The 19,952-nt window shown below is 40.9% G+C and overlaps 1 protein-coding gene across 2 annotated transcripts in view; it reads left to right on the forward strand.

Annotated features, from left to right (window-relative positions):
• inppl1b (inositol polyphosphate phosphatase-like 1b) overlaps nucleotides 1-19,952 on the forward strand; it is a 73,105-nt gene that overhangs the window by 32,499 nt on the left and 20,654 nt on the right. For both annotated transcript variants that reach the window (XM_061900301.1, XM_061900302.1), the window contains exons 15-23: nucleotides 1,139-1,277; nucleotides 1,395-1,494; nucleotides 5,110-5,198; nucleotides 7,996-8,077; nucleotides 8,139-8,228; nucleotides 11,961-12,074; nucleotides 15,305-15,393; nucleotides 15,469-15,556; nucleotides 16,842-16,994. In XM_061900301.1, coding sequence (XP_061756285.1) covers nucleotides 1,139-1,277; nucleotides 1,395-1,494; nucleotides 5,110-5,198; nucleotides 7,996-8,077; nucleotides 8,139-8,228; nucleotides 11,961-12,074; nucleotides 15,305-15,393; nucleotides 15,469-15,556; nucleotides 16,842-16,994 — 944 coding nt within the window. The remainder of the gene's footprint in view (nucleotides 1-1,138; nucleotides 1,278-1,394; nucleotides 1,495-5,109; nucleotides 5,199-7,995; nucleotides 8,078-8,138; nucleotides 8,229-11,960; nucleotides 12,075-15,304; nucleotides 15,394-15,468; nucleotides 15,557-16,841; nucleotides 16,995-19,952) is intronic.

Genomic DNA, 19,952 nt, shown 5'->3' on the forward strand with positions numbered 1-19,952 from the left:
TCTAAGATGAGATCAGACCCAGCGAAGGCTGCATCGTTTCTGGGTGTTGTTGATAAATGGCTTTCGATTTGCATAGTAGAGTTTTAACTTGCACTTACAGATGTCGCGACCAACTGTAGTTACTGACAGTGGTTTTCTGAAGTGTTCCTGAGCCCATGTGGTGATATCCTTTCCACACTGATTTCGCTTTTCGATGCAGTACCGCCTGAGGGATCCGAGGTCCTTAATATCGTCGTTTACTTGCAGTGATTTCTCCGGATTCTCTGAACCTTTTGATGATATTACGGACCGTAGATGATGAAATCCCTAAATTCCTTGCAATTGCTGGTTGAGAAATGTTCTTAAGCTGTTGGACAATTTTCTTACGCATTTGAATGAATGAATGAATGAATGGTTTATTTTGAGCCATGCAAACAAAACAAAAGAATGACATAAAATACAAAAGAAATATATATATATATATATGTATATATATGTATATATATATATACATTATATTCACACATACATTGTAAACATTACATGTGACTAATCTGTTGTAGATGTCAAGATTGGCTCAAAAGGAAGTGGGAAGAAGTAAACTTATTAGGTCCCACCCCTATACATATACAATATATATATACAATATATAATACAATAATATATATAATATAATTCAATTCAGTGGTTGCTGCGTAGACGCTATAGATTATCTATATATAATACATTTAAATTCACACACTTACATATGTACATATACATATACATTTGTTGACTAAGTGGTGACCCTTGCTCCGTCCTTGTTTGTGAATGACTGAGCATTTAATGGAAGCTGCTTTCTTACCCAATCATGGCACAAATATGTGTTTGATGAGCATTCCTCAACTTTCACAGTCTTTTTTGCCACTTGTGCCAGCTTTTTTGAAACATGTTGTAGGCATCAAATTCCAAAGGGAGCTCAAATTTGCAAAAAAAACCCATTAAATATCTTGTATTTGAAATCTATTCAATTGAATATAAGTTGAAAAGGATTTGCAAATCATTGTATTCTCTTTTTATTTATGATTTACACAACGTGACAACTTCACTGTTTTGGGGTTTTGTACTTCACAAATATATATATCCACGCCTCTCTCCTACCTTGCTTGTGGGGATTTAGGAGGAACCAGAACTTTGTTGACATCCTCAGACTACTTTCACTAGGCGACAAAAACCTTGGCGCCTTTGACATCAGCCTGCGCTTCACTCACATCTTCTGGTGCGGGGATCTCAACTACAGACTGGACTTGGAAGTGCAGGTATATAAAGGACCCCGCAAAAGTACCAAGGATTTTTAAAGCTCTCCTCAGATTTGAGAAAAGACACAAGGGTCCATCTGGCAAAGCAATCCTCTCACCGTCTCTCCTCACCTGCAGGACATCCTGAAGCACGTGTCCAAGAGGGAGTTTGAGGAGCTCATGTGTGCGGACCAGCTGACCCGGGAGAGGCACAAGCGGAAGGCCTTTTTGTATTTCAGTGAGTCCCATCCGTAAATGTGCTTTGGGAGATGCTTTATTTGAAAGGAAAGAATTAAAAATAATCACTTTATTTTTGTAACAGAGCTGTCCATAATAAGTTAACTAACACAAAATATCACGTTATTTATTTATTTATTTGACAGGGACAGTACAATTAAACATTGCTAGCCATAAGTAACTCGTGTCAAAGTACATCAGACTTCTCGCCACAGGATGATTTGCAACCTTTGTCCCTGTTTTGGCTTTTAAAGATAAGTTGAGAAAAGTGAAAAACACTTACTGTATTTTTTGCACCAGAGGGCGCACTGGATTGTAAGGCGCACTGCCGATGAATGGTCTATTTTCGATCTTTTTTCATATATAAGGCATGCCGGATTATAAATTGCATTAAAGGGGTCATATTATTATTATTTTTTTCTAAATGTAAAAGACTTCCTTGCGGTCTACATAACATGTGATGCTGGTTCTATGGTCAAAATGTTGCATAGATGATGTTTTACACATCATCTTCAAGCCGCTTTCTGACAGTCGCTTCAGATTGTGCCGTTTTGTGGGCGGTCAAATTTACATGCCTCCACTTTGACAGTGTCTTCATCTTTGTTGTAGCGGTGTAGCGTGCAAGGACAGGAGTGGAAGAAGTGTCAAAAGATGGCGCTAACTGATTTAATGACATTGAGACTTAACTTCAATCAATAACGGCGCAGCATCTTCTCATCCGGAAACAACAGCAATGCCTAATGTACGGAATAGTTTTGGTTGTGCTTACCGACCTTGAAGCTATTTTATTTGGCACCTGATGTAATGATAAGTGTGACCAGTAGATGGGGGGGGGGTTATTTTTTTATCTTTTGTGTCATGAAAAAGAGAGTTTTTTTGGGTTGGTGCACTCATTGTAAATATATCTTGTATTTTCCATGTTGATTTAATGAAAAAAAAAAATAATAATAATTATTCTGCGGCCCGGTACCAATCGAGCCGCGGCATGGTAGTTGGGGACCACTGGTCTACATAACATGTGATGATGTTTCTGTGGTCAAAATGTTGCATAGATGATTTTTTTACACATCATCTTCAAGCCGCTTTCTGACAGTCGCTTCAGGGTGTGCCGTTTTGTGGGCGGTCAAATTTACATGCCTCCACTTTGACAGCGTCTTCATTTTTGTCGTAGCGGTGTATCGTGCAAGGACGGGAGTGGAAGAATTGTCAAAAGATGGCGCTAACTGATTTCATGAAATTCAGACTTAACTTCAATCAATAACAGCACAGCATCTTCTCATCCGGAAACAACAGCAACGCCTAATGTACGGAATAGTTTTGGTTGTCCTTACTGACCTTGAATCTATTTTATTTGGACCTGATGTAATGATAAGTGTGACCAGTAGATGGGGGGGTTTATTTTTTTATTTTTTTCCTTTTTTTGTCATGAAAAATGGACGTTTTTTGGGTTGGTGCACTAATTGTAAGTGTATCTTGTGTTTTCTATGTTGATTTAATAAATAAAAAATAAAAAAAAATATATATATAAATTAATTAAAAATTCTGCGGCCCGGTACCAAACGAGCCGAAGCCCGGTGGTTGGGGACCACTGGTCTACATAACATGTGATGATGTTTCTGTGGCCAAAATTTTGCATAGATGATTTTTTACACATCATCTTCAAGTCGCTTTCTGACAGTCGCTTCATGATGTGCAGTTTTGTGGGCGGTCAAATTTACGTGCCTCCACTTTGACAGCGTCTTCATCTTTGTTGTAGCGGTGTAGCATGCAAGGACGGGAGTGGAAGAATTGTCAAAAGATGGCGCTAACTGATTTAATGACATTCAGACTTTACTTCAATCAATAACGGAGCAGCATCTCCTCATCTGGAAACAACAACAGCGCCTAATGTACGGAATAGTTTTAGTTGTGCTTACCGACCTCAAAGCTATTTTATTCGGTACCTGATGTAATGATAAGTGTGACCAATTTTAATTTTTTTGCTCATGAAAGAGTGATCTTTTTTGGGTTGGTGCACTAATTGTAAATATATCTTGTGTTTTCCATGTTGATTTAATAAAAAAATAAAAAAATAAAAAAAATATATAAAAAAATTATTCTGCGGCCCGGTACCAATCGAGCCGCGGCCCGGTGGTTGGGGACCACTGGTCTACATAACATGTGATGATGTTTCTGTGGTCAAAATGTTGCATAGATGATTTTTTACACATCATCTTCAAGTCGCTTTCTGACAGTCGCTTCAGGATGTGCCGTTTTGTGGGCGGTCAAATTTACGTGCCTCCACTTTGACAGCGTCTTCATCTTTGTTGTAACGGTGTAGCGTGCAAGGACGGGAGTGGAAGAATTGTCAAAAGATGGCGCTAACTGATTTCATGACACTCAGACTTAACTTCTATCAATAACGGCGCAGCATCTTCTCATCCGGAAACAACAGCAACGCCTAATGTACGGAATAGTTTTGGTTGTGCTTACCAACCTTGAAGCTATTTTATTTGGCACCTGATGTAATGATAATTGTGACCAGTAGATGGGGGGGGTTATTTTTTTAATTTTCAATTTTTTTTGTCATGAAAAAGGGAGGTTTTTTGGGTTGGTGCACTAATTGTAAGTGTATCTTGTGTTTTCTATGTTGATTTAATAAAAAATAAAAAATAAAAATATATAATTTAATAAAAAATTCTGCGGCCCGGTACCAAACGAGCCGCAGCCCGGTGGTTGGGGACCACTGATCTACATAACATGTGATGATGTTTCTGTGGCCAAAATGTTGCATGGATGATTTTTTACACATCATCTTCAAGTCGCTTTCTGACAGTCGCTTCAGGATGTGCAGTTTAGTGGGCGGTCAAATTTACGTGCCTCCACTTTGACAGCGTCTTCATCTTTGTTTTAGCGGTGTAGCGTGCAAGGACGGGAGTGGAAGAAGTGTCAATAGATGGCGCTAACTGTTTTAATGACATTCAGACATAACTTCAATCAATAACGGCGCAGCATCTCCTCATCCGGAAAAAAACAACAACGCCTAATGTACGGAATAGTTTTGGTTGTGCTTACCGAACTCGAAGCTATTTCATTTGGTACATGGTGTAATGATAAGTGTGACAAGTAGATGGCAGTCAAACATAAGAGACACGTGTAGACTGCAATACGATGGCAATCTGACTCAAGTAAACAAAAAGAAAAAAAAAGGACACCCCCCCGGGCCGCGGGACAAATTATTAAGCGTTGACCGGTCCGCGGATACAAAAAGGTTGGGGACCACTGATCTATGCAACATTTTGACCAAATAAACACTATCACATGTTATGAACACCACAAATAGTGTTTTCAATTTAGAAAAAAAATATATATATTTTATGACTCCTTTAAAGCGCTTTATAATTCGGTGCGCCTTATACATGAAAGAAGATCGAAAATAGACCATTCATCGACAGTGCGCCTTATAATCCAGTGCGCCCTATCGTCCGGAAAATACGGTACGTACAGTATGTGTTTTTTTTTAATGTTTTGAGTAGTTATATCCCTAATCTCCACGCCCAAAAAGCAATAATGTTTTATTCAAGCTATTTTCTGAGCACCATAAGTGAAATGCTTTTGTGTTTGTTTGTTTTAAAAGAGGAAGACAAGATCGCATTTCCACCCACCTATCGGTACGAAAGAGGCTCAAGAGACTGCTACCTGTGGCAAAAGTACAAAACTTCAGGGGTGAGTGTTGTTGTTTTTTCCTTGTTTTTAGCGACACAATATTTACAACAGTGCTGGACTACACGTGTCAAACTCAAGGTCCAAATTTGGCCCGCCACAATATTATATGTGGCCCGCAAAAACCCTGGAAATAATATGTGTTAATAAAATGCTTAATCTTTTCTTACTAAATATAGTTATTCTTTACCTTTTGACTTTAAAAATCATGTACTGCATGCAATCGCCTTTTTAAAAAAAATATTCAACATTATCCAAATATTATATTATCATGTATTCCAAAAATATTTTTTTGTTTAAATAAATATAAATACTCTACCTAAATATCTGCTGGACTTAAGATTTCAAAACAAATTATCAATCAAATTGTACACTATAAAATTGACAATGGATTTTTTGGTTAAAATCCGCCAACTGAGTTTTTTACCGTAAAATCTACTTTGGCACTGTTTTTTTTCATATACTGTAAGACACTAAAAAAAACAAAAAACTGTTAGCTCTATTGCTTGAATTCTTCCACTAAAAACAGTGGTATTGTTTCTCCATTTATTAAATTTTTTATGTGCTGTAAAAACCCACAGTTTTTCCTGTCAAATTCTGCTGACTGAGCTGCCAGTTTTTAAAGTAAAATGTACATTTTTTTTGCAACTCATGTAAAAAGATAAATTGATAATGTACAAACACCGAAACTAGTGAAGTTGGCACGTTGTGTAATTCGTAAATAAAAACAATACAATTATTTACAACTCCTTTTCAATTTATATTCTGTTGTATGTACAGGAGGAAGGAGACAGCACAGATAACAGGGGTAGTATAGCTTTATGTTTTATTACTGTGTATATATATATATATACAATATATATATGATAACAAACAATAATATAAATAAACTAGAAAATGAAGTGTGACTATGTGTAGGAATTAATTGCTGAGTGTTACCGTGAGTGTTAAGCGGGAGGCAAGTCCAAAAGGGCAGGGCAGGCTCAGGAAGTCGGGGGCGATAGAGAGGCGTCAAAAGGTCCTTGTCCACAGGGTCCAGATCCAAGAGGGGCAGCCAGAGAACCAGAAAGGAACAACAGGGAAGACGAGACACACAGCTCCTCACGCGGGAACTGGGATTTGCTGCAGGAACGACGTGACACAGGACGACGCACAATGAAACACGAAGGAGAAAACACGGAAAGGGGCAGGATTGCATAGAGCATGTAATACGGATTACTGTACAGGACAGGTAGCTAGCTAGGTTCTGGGATAGCTTTGGCAGGTGTGCAGATTGCAGATTGTTTGCAGCTGCCGGCTGCAGCCGGAATGGCGCGTGCAAGTGCGGTCTTGGAGGCGCAATCAGCAGATTGGCATGCGCCCGGGCCGTGACATATTCAATTGAGTAGACTGCAAATACAAGATACTACCGGGTTTGGGAGGACATCTTGCCCCAAGTGGAGGAGTTTGAGTACCTAGAAGTCTTGTTCACGAGTGAGGGAAAAGTGGATTGTGAGGTCGGTGCGGCGCCTTCAGTAATGCGGATGCTGTATTGATCTGTTGTGGTGAAGAAGGAGCTGAGCCGGAAGGCAAAGCTCTCAATTTACCGGTCGATCTACGTTCCCATCCTCACCTATGGTCATGAGCTTTGGGTTATGACCGAAAGGACAAGATCACGGGTACAAGCGGCCCAAATTAGCTTGGGCCTATCCCTTAGAGATAGGGTGAGAAGCTCTGTCATCCGGGAGGAGCTCAAAGTAAAGCCGCTGCTCCTCCACATTGAGAGGAGCCAGATGAGGTGGTTCGGGCATCTAGTCAGAATGCCACCCGAGCACCTCCCGAGGGAGGTGTTTTGGGCACCTTTGACCGGTAGGAGGCCACGGTTAAGACCCAGTACACGTTGGGAAGACTATGTCTCCCGGCAAGCATTGGGAACGCTTCGGGATCCCCTGCGAGTGGCTTGGCAGAGGGAAGTCTGGGCTTCCTTGCTTAGGCTGCTGCCCCCGCGACCCAACCTCTGATAAGCGGAAGAAGATGGATGGATGGATGAACAAGATACTCGATGTTCGAACTGAGGACTGGAGGACCAAATCAGTTCAACAATTACCCTGTTCACCTGCGAGATGTTCCAAATAAGTGTTTGATGAGCATTCCTCAACTTTCCCAGTCTTTTTTGCCATTTGTGCCAGCTTTTTTGAAACATGTTTAAGGCATTTAATTCCAAATGAGCTAATACTTGCAAAAAATAACAAAGTTTTCCAGTTGGAACATTAAATATCTTGTCTTTGCAGTCTATTCAATTGAATATAGGTAGAAAAGGATTTGCAAATCATTGTATTCTGTTTTTATTTACCATTTACGCAACGTGCCAACTTCACTGGATTTGGGTTTTCTATTATATATATATATATATATATATATATATATATATACATATATATATACATGTATATTCATATATTACTCATTGTTAAACGCAGCCCTTTGAGGGCAAGCATAACTGCGATGTGGCCCTCAATGAAAAAGACTTTGACACCCCTGGTCTAGCCCCTTCATTCTGAGGCACCGCTAAAATAAGAAGGTGCAATAAAAATGTTGTGCTGCACTATAAAAGTAACTGGTGTAGAAAGATGACTTAACACACATTCCATGTGTATTAGTGACTCTGCTTCAAGTATTGTTATGTGTAACATAAAACCAGTGACAGGAACAGCAGCTGCCACCATGACTAAAAATAGCCCCTCAATTGACACACACAGGAATTTCAAGCGGTTTGGAAATATCCTCTGCAGCCAATAATTCAATAATTGTATTCTTTTAGGTGCGGGTCAACGTTCCGTCGTGGTGTGACAGGATTCTGTGGAAGTCGTACCCGGACACGCATGTTCTCTGCACGGCGTACGGTGAGACTTTGAATGAAGAGATGAAAATGAGAGTTTGATTGACACAGCCGTCTATGACCAGGATGCACAGATGATATCTTCACCAGCGATCACTCGCCTGTTTTTGCTACCTTCCAAGTGGGCGTGACGTCACAGTCCAGCTCCAAAACAGGTGTGCCATTTAGGACTTTTCATACTCATACAGTCGTGGTCAAAAGTAAAGAACATAATGTCATGGCTGTCTTGAGTTTCCAGTAATTTCTACAACTCTATTTTTTTGTGATAGTGATTGGAGCGCATACTTGTTTGTCACCCAAAAAAATCATGTTAGGTTCAAACACTGAACTATCTATTCAACAAGACAAGAAGCAAGGAATCAAACACCTTCGTACAATGTCACCCTACCGCTCTGAGGAAAGGGTTCCACGCGCCTCCTCATTTATTTGGGCATTTCCTGTCAAGTGAAGTCAAATCAAGTCAATTTTATTTATATAGCACGTTTTAAACAACTTAAATTGAACCAAAGTACTTTACAGGTTAAAAAAAGCATAGAGCAATTGAAACAGAAAACAAACAAAGAACATAAACAAAGAATGAGCTGAACAAAATAGTGCAAAAAGGGTCGAATAAAAAGTAAACACTTTGATAAATAAAAGTCATAGTAATAAAAAGTGTGACAAATACAAAAAAAAACTAAAGCGAAGAGGTGGAGGGGTAGGACTAGAAATGGTGGCCTAGTGGGCAGACTCAGCTCAGGTCAAAGGCCACCGAGAAGAGGTAGGTCTTAAGAAGGGTTTTGAAAACCCCCAGGCTCTGGGCTGACCTATTGTGGAGGGGAAGGCTGTTCCAGAGCTTAGGGGCGGCAACGGAAAAGCCTCTGTCCCTTCTGGTCTTTAGCCTGGATCTAGGGACCGCCAACAGCAGTTGGTCAGCTGACCTTAGGGCTATGGACGAGATATGAAGATGCAGAAAGTCGGTCAGGTATTGTGGGGGGTGCTGGAGCCTATCTCAGCTGCATTCGGGCGGGTGGCAGGGTACACCCTGGACAAGTCGCCACCTCATCGCAGGGCCAACACAGATAGACAGGCAACATTCACACTCACATTCACACACTAGGGTCAATTTAGTGTTGCCAATCAACCTATCCACAGGTGCGTGTCTTTGGAGGTGGGAGGAAGCTGGAGTACCCGAATGGAACCCACGCAGTCAAGGGGAGAACATGCAAATTCCACACAGAAAGATCCCGAGCCAGGGATTGAACTCAGGACTACTCAGGACCTTCGTATTGTGAGGCACATGCACTAACCCCTAGGGTGATCCCGGGTCATAAACAGTTCAAACAAAAAGGTGCTTGGAGCAGTGTCAGGTTTGCCTCCTCTCTGCTTGTAGATTTCGGGTCCTGATAAGGTTCTTCCTGTGGCTGTCCAAGATTTGAGAAACCGACACCTCTTCGGCACATTCCGTCGCACACAGTGAAGGTTTACAAGCGGTCCGCCTTTTGCTTGATAAGATCAAAGACAGCTTTAGTCTGCACGCCGGGCAACCTGAACTCATAGTAAACATGTTGTGTGATAATTTATATACAATTATTCTAACAATTCATGAAGTTTGGTTATTTTTGTTGATTTATTATGTTTCTATTTTGTCTCATCTGACATCACGTGGACAAAGAAAAGACCTTCTGGAGGAAAGTTCTGTGGTCAGATGAAACACAAATACAATACCGAGCAATATGTTTGGAGGAGAATAGATGAGTGTGACGGACTTCCTGCCATCCTCGTGTGGGCTGCAAGGACCATGGATGCAAGACACCTCGTAGCAAGGTTGACACTTGTTTATTATTTAAATAAACTGCGTTGTTGTGTCCCAGTCGGTCGCGCGGGCTCATCTTTTCTCGGGTCGCCCTCGTCGCTTTTGTCGTCGTCGTGTGCTGCAGTTCCTCCTCCGTCTTCTGCCACGCTCGTTCCTCCCTCACCCTTTTTATGCTGCAGCCGCAGATGCAGAGATTGTGAGCAGGTGTGTGTTGTACGCACTTGACTCGGATTGCCACTGCCGTGCTGCTCTGCGTGCGTCACGTCACGCCTCTCCTCTCCGCCGCATGCCCCGCCTCCTGGCCTCCATCTTGGTCAGGACTGCTCCTCTCAGCCCGCTGTCGGCTCGTCAGCTGCATCTCTCCACAGTGAGAAAACGCAAGCTATCCCCTGCTGCTGAGAAAAAATTGGTCAGGATGTTCAAGAGTCAACCGAGAACCACCAAAAAGCAGGTCTGCATTGAATTGGAAGCTGCTGGATCACAGGTGTCTGCGTCCACAGTCAAGTGTGTTTTGCATCGCCATGGACTGAGAGGCTCCCATGCAAGAAGGAAGCCCTTGCTCCCGAAGCTACACCTTAAGGCACGTCTAAAGTTTGCTGCTGATCACATAGACAAAGATAAGACCTTCTGGAGGAAAGTTCTGTGGTCAGATGTAACAAAAATGGAGCTGTTTGGCCACAATACCCAGCAATATGTTTAGAGGAGAAAAAATGAGGCTTTTAATCCCAGGAACACCATTCCTACCCTTAAGCATGGTGGTGGTAGTATTATGCTCTGGGCCTGTTTTGCTAACAATGCAACTGGTGCTTTACAGAGAGTACACGGGACAATGAAAAAGGAGGATTACCTCCAAATTATTCAGGACAACCTAAAATCATCAGACCTGAGGTTGGGTCTTGGGCGCAGTTGGGTGTTCCAACAGGACAATGACCCCAAACACACATCAAAAGTGGCAAAGCAGGGGTCTCAAACACGCGGCCCGCTGCCCGCACCTTAGTATGAAAATGTAATGTTGGTGCGGCCCGCGAGTTTTAAATGAATGGCGCCTTACATCGTCATATTTGCATACACTCGATTTTGCCGGGAGACTCCCAATTTTCAGTGCCCCTTAAGGAGTAATCATTCTCCTGAATTTCACTCAAATAGATAGATAGATAGATAGATAGATAGATAGTACTTTATTGATTCCTTCAGGAAAATTAAAATTCCAGCAGCAGTGTACAGAGTTGAGATCAATTAAAAAAAAAAAAGTAAAAAGTAAATAATGGGGGTTTAAAAGGAAACAAAATAGAGAAATATTATAAAAAGAATAAAAACAATGGGAATACAAATATAACAGTAAAATAAGAATATAACAAGACAAAGTAGGCAGTAGTGACCATGTTATGAAAACGTATTGCACTGTTAATGTTTTTGCATCCCCTGTCATCCTAGTACCCCCCGCCCCCCCCGTCCCAGAGAGGAGTTGTACAGTCTAATGGCGTGTGGGACAAAGGAAGTCTTGAGTCTATTAGTCCTGCACTTGGGATGAAGCAGTCTAGCACTGAACAGGCTCCTCTGGCTACTGATAACGCTATGCAGAGGGTGACTGGCATCATCCAGGATGCTTATTAGTTTGTCAACAGTCCTCTTCTCTGCCACCGTCACCAGTGAGTCCAGTTTCATTCCGATTGTAGAACCGGCCTGCCTGATCAGTTCCTCAAGTCTGGAGCTGTCCTTAGATGTACAATAGTAAGTAAATAGCAATAGTAAGGGGTCACCGTGGAGGCGCTGTCTTTAACGTCCTCTTCAACCTGTACGAACAGCGTGCCGGCCCATTTACATGATGTGTTTGGCTTCTGTAGACGCAGTAAGAGACTGCAAGACATAGTTGGCCAACAGCCACACAGGTCACACTGAGGGTGGCCGTATAAACAACTTTAACACTGTTACAAATATGCGCCACACTGTGAACCCACACCAAACAAGAATGACATACACATTTTGGGAGAACATCCGCACCGTAACACAACATAAACACAACAGAATAAATACCCAGAATCCCATGCAGCCCTAACTCTTCCGGCCATGTGACCGGTCTCATGTCAAACAGATCCATGCTCAGGCGTGGAGAAGGCCTGGATCGAACTTGAAGGCATCGAGGCCATTGTGAAGACGGCAAGCAAGGAACGCTTCTTCATCGACTTCTCCTCCACTTGCCTTGAAGGTACAGTACAGTCTTCTTGAAAATATACCATCAAAGCCTTTGTACCGTATTTTTCGGACAAGGATTATAAGGTGCACTGTTGATGAATGGGTCTATTTAATACTTACACTGGATTATAGAATGCACCTTGTTTATGTGCCTCCACTTTGACATAGTCTTCTCCCGCCGTCTTTTGGTGTAGTTTTCAGTGAAGTGTGAAGTGAATTATATTTATATAGCTCTTTTCTCGAGTGACTCAAAGCGCTTTTACATAGTGAAACCCAATTTCTAAGTTACATTTAAAGTAGTGTGGGTGGCACTGGGAGCAGGTGGCTCAAGTGTCTTGCCCAAGGACACAACGGCAGTAACTAGAAAGGAAGCAGGAATCGAACCTGGAACCCTCAAGTTGCTGGCATAGCCACTCTACCAACCGAGCTATGCCGCCCTATTCCATTGTGAGTTTACTGACAGATGTAAGTTAGAACCGTATGCTACTTTGTATTAGAAATGGCAACAGTGCCATTTTGTCCCCAAACAAGAGGCGAGAGGACATAAATGGACTACAATGGCGGACGCACGCAAAGACCCTCTGGGTAGATTTATACGATTTATGGATAATCCGGTGACAGTGGTCCCAACCGGTGATGTCGTTCGTTTTGAGGAAGCCCCCCTCTCCCTCGTGGACTCCCACTATTATGTTAGATCCACTATGGACTGGACTCTCACAATTATGTTAGATCCACTATGGACTGGACTCCCACTGTTATGTTAGATCCACTATGGACTGGACTCTCACTATTATGTTAGATCCACTATGGACTGGACTCACACTATTATGTTAGATCCACTATGGACTGGACTCTCACAATTATGTTAGATCCACTATGGACTGGACTCCCGCTATTATGTTAGGTCCACTATGGACTGGACTCTAACACTATTATGTTAGATCCACTATGGACTGGACTCTCACACTATTATGTTGGATCCACTATGGACTGGACTCTCACTATTATGTAAGATCCACAATGGACTGGACTCTCACTATTATGTTAGATCCACTATGGACTGGATTTTCACAATATTTTGTCAGACCCACTCGATGTCCGTTGCATTTGGTCTCCCATAGAGCGGTGGGGTTATGTAGACCACTAGGAAGTATTTTGTATTTAGAAAAAAATGATAATACGACCCCTTTAACACGGCTTATAATCCAGTGCTCCTTATGTAAGAAAAAAAGATGTTGTGATCCGCTGCCCGATCAAACTCTGATTGGATTTTTGAGTCATTTGTGTTTTCTGTTGGTTTTGGACTCTTTCGGTTCCTGTTTGTGCACCTCTGAGTTGGTTACTATAGTTACTTTTTTTTTTCACCTGCCACTTGTTCCGGGCGCGCACCTGTGTTTTGTAACCACTGACAGTATTTAAGCCTGCCTTCTCCGGTCAGTCAGCCTGGCTTCCTAATTTGCTTTATGCTACAGATGACGACGTTTGATTCCTGCTTAATACCTGCTAGTTTCCACGCTAGGCTATTTTGCTAGCTCACACGCTAGCCCATTTGGTTTGTTGCTTTGAGTGCTCTGAGCACGTTTTTCTTTGTTCTGTCTGATTTATTACTTAATAAATCATTTTCCTACCTGCACGCTGTGTCCGAAGCCCGTCTGCATTTCTGGGAGAACGAGCCCCACATCACCATGCGCCCGGGTCGTCACAAAAGAACGGAATAGACCCACTCATCAGCAGTGCACCTTATATTCCGGTGCGCCCTACGGTCCAGAAAATACGGCATATAAAGCGCACCGAGTTATAAGATGCACTGTGGATTTTTGAGTCATTTGTGTTTTCTGTTGGTTTTGGACTCCTTCGGTTAATGTTTGTGCACCTCTGAGTTGGTTACTATAGTTACTTATTATTTTCACCTGCCGCTTGTTCCGGGCGCGCAGCTGTGTTTTGTAACCTCTGACATTATTTAAGCCTGCCTTCTCCGGTCAGTCAGTCTGGCTTCCTAATTTGCTTTATGCTACAGATGACGACGTTTGATTCCTGCTTAATACCTGCTAGTTTCCACGCTAGGCTATTTTGCTATCTCACAAGCTAGCCCATTTGGTTTGTTGCCTTAAGTGCTCTGAGCACGTTTTTCTTTGTTCCGTCTGATTTATTACTTAATAAATCCTTTTCCTACCTGCACGCTGTGTCCGAAGCCAGTCTGCATTTCTGGGAGAACGAACCCCACATCACCATGCGCCCGGGTCGTGACAAAAGAACTGAATAGACCAGGGGTGTCAAACTCACATACAGAGTGGGCCAAAATTCTAAACTGAACAAAGCCGCGGGCCAAAGTTGAACAATTTAACCTTTTAATAGGAACCAAAACAAGTTTTGCATTGAATATTGAACAAGCAAGGCTTATATAACTTTATAGTGAAATGCAAAATCAAAGTTTGTTGGTAGCGGGGGTGTATGTTGTAGTGTCCCGGAAGAGTTAGTGCTGCAAGGGGTTCTGGGTATTTGTTCTGTTGTGTTGATGTTGTGTTACGTGCGGATGTTCTCCCGAAATGTGTTTGTCATTCTTGTTTGGTGTGGGTTCACAGTGTGGTGCATATTTGTAACAGTGTTAAAGTTGTTTTTAAGGCCACCCTCAGTGTGAACTGTATGGCCGTTGACCAAGTGTGCATTGCATTCACTTGTGTGTGTGTGTAGAATCCGCATATATTACGTGACTGGGCCGCCACGCTGATTGTATGGCGGAAAAGCGGACGTGACAACAGGTTGTAGAGGACGCTAAAAGCAGTACCTTTAAGGCACGCCGCCGATATTGTTGTCTGAGTGGAAATCGGGAGAAATTCGGGAGAATGGTTGCCCCGGTAGATTTTCAGGGGGGCACTGAAATTTGGGAGTCTCCTGGGAAAATTGTGAGGGTTGGCAAGTATTAGAATTAGCGGTGAATGCACCGCCGCTGTATAATAACGGCGGGCCAGCTCTAACGTTAATTTAATATTGTCTCAAGGGCCAAATTAAATTACATGGGGCCAGAGTTTGACACCCATGAAATAGACCCCCTCATCGGCAGTGCACCTTATATTCCGGTGCGCCCTACCGTACAGAAAATACGGCATATAAGGCGCACCGAGTTATAAGATGCACTGTGGATTTTTGAGAAAATAAAATGATTTTAAGCACTAAAAATAGTGTAAATAAAGCATTTTGTGACGCCATGGAAGGCGGCGATTCACGTCCTTCGTGCATTTCCAGAGATGCGTCGCTCCAGCGAGAATGACTCGCAAAGCTGCGACGTCCCCGGCTTCCTCAAACTGGCCTGGTCCTTCAAGCAGCTGCCCAAGGTGAGTTGCAGCCGGACGGTCATGTGAGGACAATAACGACCACGCCAACTCGTAACGTATTTCTCTTTGTCCTAGCTCCTGCCACTCAAGTCCGACATGGACTATCTGCAGGATCAGCATCTGCTCCTGTCGGTCAAGTCATGTGATGGCTTTGAGTCGTACGGTGAGGCGTTTTTTGTTGTTGTTCCTGTTTGGTTAATTATCTTGCCCTTTTGCCCCTGCTGGATGATTGTGATTCTGTACTAGAAGAGGCAATTCCTGAAGGAACTGCGTGTGAATGTTCCAATGCTGAAGTTGAAGTGCAATGCTGACAGAATGTAGTGTGAATGTAAGAATGGTTTGAATGTTGGAATGGTTTGAATGTTGAGGAGTTTGAATTTCCAGGAAACCCAGAATTTGGTTTGGAGCTTGGGAAAGTGTTAGGTTGAATGTCCAGGATGAGTGGAATGTGTTGATGTTGGAGTGGTTTGAATAGATTGAAAAATGTGGGGATTCTGCAACGTTCACACGATCTGCGCCGTTATCATGGAACCATGTGACTATCCATCCATCCATCCATCCATTTCCTGCCGCTTATTCCCTTTGGGGTGGCGGGGGGCGCTGGTGCCTATCTCAGCTACAATCGGGCGGAAGGCGCGATACACCCTGGACAAGTCTCAACCTCATCCCAGGTCCAACACAGATCGACAGACAACATTCACACTCACATTCACACACTAGGGCCAATTTTTAGTGTTGCCAATCAAGTTTTTGGAAGTGGGAAGAAGCCGGAGTACTCAGAGGAACCCACGCAGTCAGAAAGATCCCGAGCCCGGGATTGAAAACCGGACTACTCAGGACCTTCGTATTGTGAGGCACATGCACTAACCCCTGTTTCACGGTGATGTCGGGTCATAAACAGTTCAAACAAAAAGGTGCTTGGACCGGTGTCCTGTTTGCCCCCTCTCTGCTTGTAGATTTCGGGTTCTAATAAGAACCCAGGACTACTCATAACCTTCGTATTGTCCTGAGTAGTCCTGGGTATTTTATAGTCCTGAGTAGTCTTATAAAATACTTAAAGTAGAGTCTAATGATTAATTTATTTAACAGTTAATATCACAGGGCTTCACGGTGGCAGAGGGGTTAGTGCGTCTTTTTTTTTTTTTTTAAATCAACTTTTTAAAAAATAGAATCGATTCTGAATCGCACAACATAAACGATTCGATTTGTATTCGAATCAATTTTTTCCCACACCCCTAATATATATATATATATATATATATATATATATATATATATATATATATACATATATACATATATACACATGTTCCGTCATCAATCAAGATTGACGCAGTTCAGGTTGGATGGGAAAATACGAATTGGAGAAAGGTGTGTAATTTAAAGCGCGTAGAAAAACACGAGGGCCCAAAATGTTGACTTTTAAGAAAGCGGGTTTGTTTCCCCAGGTGAATGCTGCGTGGCTCTGCGTTCTCTCGTCGGCGCCTCGGAGCAGTTTGAGACCTTCCTGAGCCACCGGGGTGAAGAAATCGGCTCCATCAGAGGACGGGTGCGGCTCCACGTGCCCAAGGAGAGGCGAGGAACCCGCCAGAAGACCCACGGTGTGTCCGTCGGAATAACCCCCGGCCCCTTCCACCCCTCTGGTCTCTTCGCACTATCACTTCCCTCCTGGTCTTTCACCTCCTGTGCCGCCGCGTTCCTAGACTCTCCTGCCAGTCTCACATTGCTTCCTCTATTTGGTTTCGCAATGACGCCCCCTCACCCCCGCTGCCCCCCCTGCGGCTTGGCTTTGCACTTCCGCTTCTTCTTTTGGCTCCTGATTGACTGACCCTGACCAGATGCATCCTGAGACACGCACGGGTCTCTCCACGCCCCCAGGTCAGCACTTCAACTCCACTCTGCCCTAATGCCAGCACGCTGACATTGAAACCACCATGCACACACACACACACACACATACACACACACACACGCACACACACACGCACACACACACACACACGCACACACACACACGTTTGTTACCTTCTAAAAACCTGAGAAAAATGCCTACCTCTTCTAGATATATAAAGATGTGTATTTAATAATATATACATACTATGCAAAAATTAAAAAAAGCTTGTTGTGAAAAATGAGTTGGACTTTCACAAGAAAAAGGTCACAATTTCACAAGTAACTCTTAGAATTTAGGCATTTTTACAATAGAAGTCGTAGTTTTACTCGGAAAAAAACTGAACATTTTGGCAATATTGTGAGAGAAGTTGGAATTTTTCTCCATAAGAGTCGCAATTTTACAAGAAAAGCTCAACATTTTGGCAATTTTTTGAAAACAGTCACCATTTAATAAGAAAACTAACATTTTGGCAATATTATAATAATAATCAGAGTTTTACTTGGCAAAATGTCACTATTTTACAAGAACCACAATAAAATTGGCAATATTGTGATAAAAGTCGGAATTTGATATGACAAATGTCACCATTTTGCATTAAAAAGTAATGATTTCACATAAAAAAAGGCATAATTTTATGATAAAATATTGCAATATTACAGAAACAGAAATAATATGAGAAATTGTTTTCCAATTTTATAAGAAAAAAGTCTACACTGTGAGAAAAAGACACACACACACACACACACACACACACACACACACACACACACACACACTCTTGCATTTCGTACCATCTTGAGACCTGGTAAAAATGCCTACCTCTTTAGGACCACCCTTTCTAGATATATAAAGATTTGTATATACAACATTTATAATACATACATATTATTCAAATATAAAAAAGCTTGCTGTGAAAAATGAGTTGGACTTTCACAAGAAAAAGGACACAATTTCACAAGTAACTCTTAGAATTTTGGCATTTTTATAATAAAAGTTGTAGTTTTACTCGGAAAAAACCTGAACATTTTGTGCAATATTATGATAAAAGATGGAATACTACTCCATAAGAGTCGCAATTTCACAAGAAAAGCTCAACATTTTGGAAATTTTATGAAAACTGTCATAATTTTACCTGACAAAAGTCACAATTTAATAAGAAAACTGTAACATTTTGGCAATATTATAATAATAATTGGAATTTTACTTGGCAACATGTCATGATTTTACAAAAAAATATGTCACTATTTTACAAGAACTACAACAAAATTGGCAATATTGTTACAAAAGTCAAGAGTTTTATATGACAAATGTCACCATTTTGTTACTAATTTTACCTAAAAAAGGCATCATTTTATGAGAAAATATTGCAATTTTACAGAAACAGAAAGAATATGAGAAATTGTTTTCTAATTTTATAAGAAAAAAGTCTATACATTGTGAGAAAACAATTGTTATTAGTTATTTTATTTGTTTTGAATATTTTGTTTGTAATTGGTTTTTAATCTTTTTTATTTACTTTAAGTTATTGCATCATGTTTGGCCAAAGGGAGGGCATTTCAATTTCTTACACACATGTGACAGAAAGATGCCTTTAGGACCACCCTTTCTAGATTTATAATCATTTGTATTTACAACATTAATAATATATACATACTGTGCACATATAAAAACTCTTGTTGTGAAAAATTAGTTGGAATTTCACAGGAAAAAGGTCACAATATCACAAGTAAAACTTAGAATGTTGGCATTTTTATAACAAAAGTTGTAGTTTTACTCAACACTAGTCAAAATTTTACGAGAAAAACTGATCATTTGTGCAATATTGTGATAAAAGTTGGAATTTCACTCGATTGTAGTCGCAATTTTACAAGAAAAGCTCAACATTTTGGCAATTTTATGAAAACGGTCATAATTTTACCTGACAAAAGTCACAATTTAATAAGAAAACTGTAACATTTTGGCAATATTATAATAATGATTGGAATTTTACCAGGCAAAATGTCATCATTTTACTCAAAAAGTCATTATTTTACAAGAACCACAACAAAATTGGCAATATTGTGATACAAGTCAGAATTTGATACGACAAATGTCACCATTTTGCATTAAAAAGTAATAATTTTACATAAAAAAGGCATCATTTTATGATAAAATATTGCAATATTACAGAAACAGAAATAATATGAGAAATTGTTTTCCAATTCTATAAGAAAAAAGTCTACATTTTTATAGCAAAAGTTGTAGTTTTACTCAACGCTAGTCAAAATTTTACGAGAAAAACTGATCATTTGTGCAATATCATAATAAAAGTTGGAATTTCACTCGATAACAGTCGCAATTTTACAAGTAAAGCTCAACATTTTGGCAATTTTATGAAAACAGTCGTAATTTTACTCGACAAAAGTCCCAATTTTATAAGAAAAGTTTAACATTTTGGCAATATTATAATACTAAATGGAATTTTACTTGGCAAAATTATGACAAAAGTCATAATTTTACTCAAAAAATGTCAGTGTTTTTATAAGAACAACAAAAAAAAATGGCAATATTGTGATGCAAGTCAGAATTTCATAGGACCAATTTGCATTAAAAAGTAATAATCTTACATAAAAAAGGCATAATTTTATGATAGAATATTGCAATATTACAGAAAAAGAAATAATAT

This window comes from Nerophis ophidion, linkage group LG05 (assembly GCF_033978795.1).
Source record: "Nerophis ophidion isolate RoL-2023_Sa linkage group LG05, RoL_Noph_v1.0, whole genome shotgun sequence".
Classification (NCBI taxonomy): domain Eukaryota; kingdom Metazoa; phylum Chordata; class Actinopteri; order Syngnathiformes; family Syngnathidae; genus Nerophis; species Nerophis ophidion.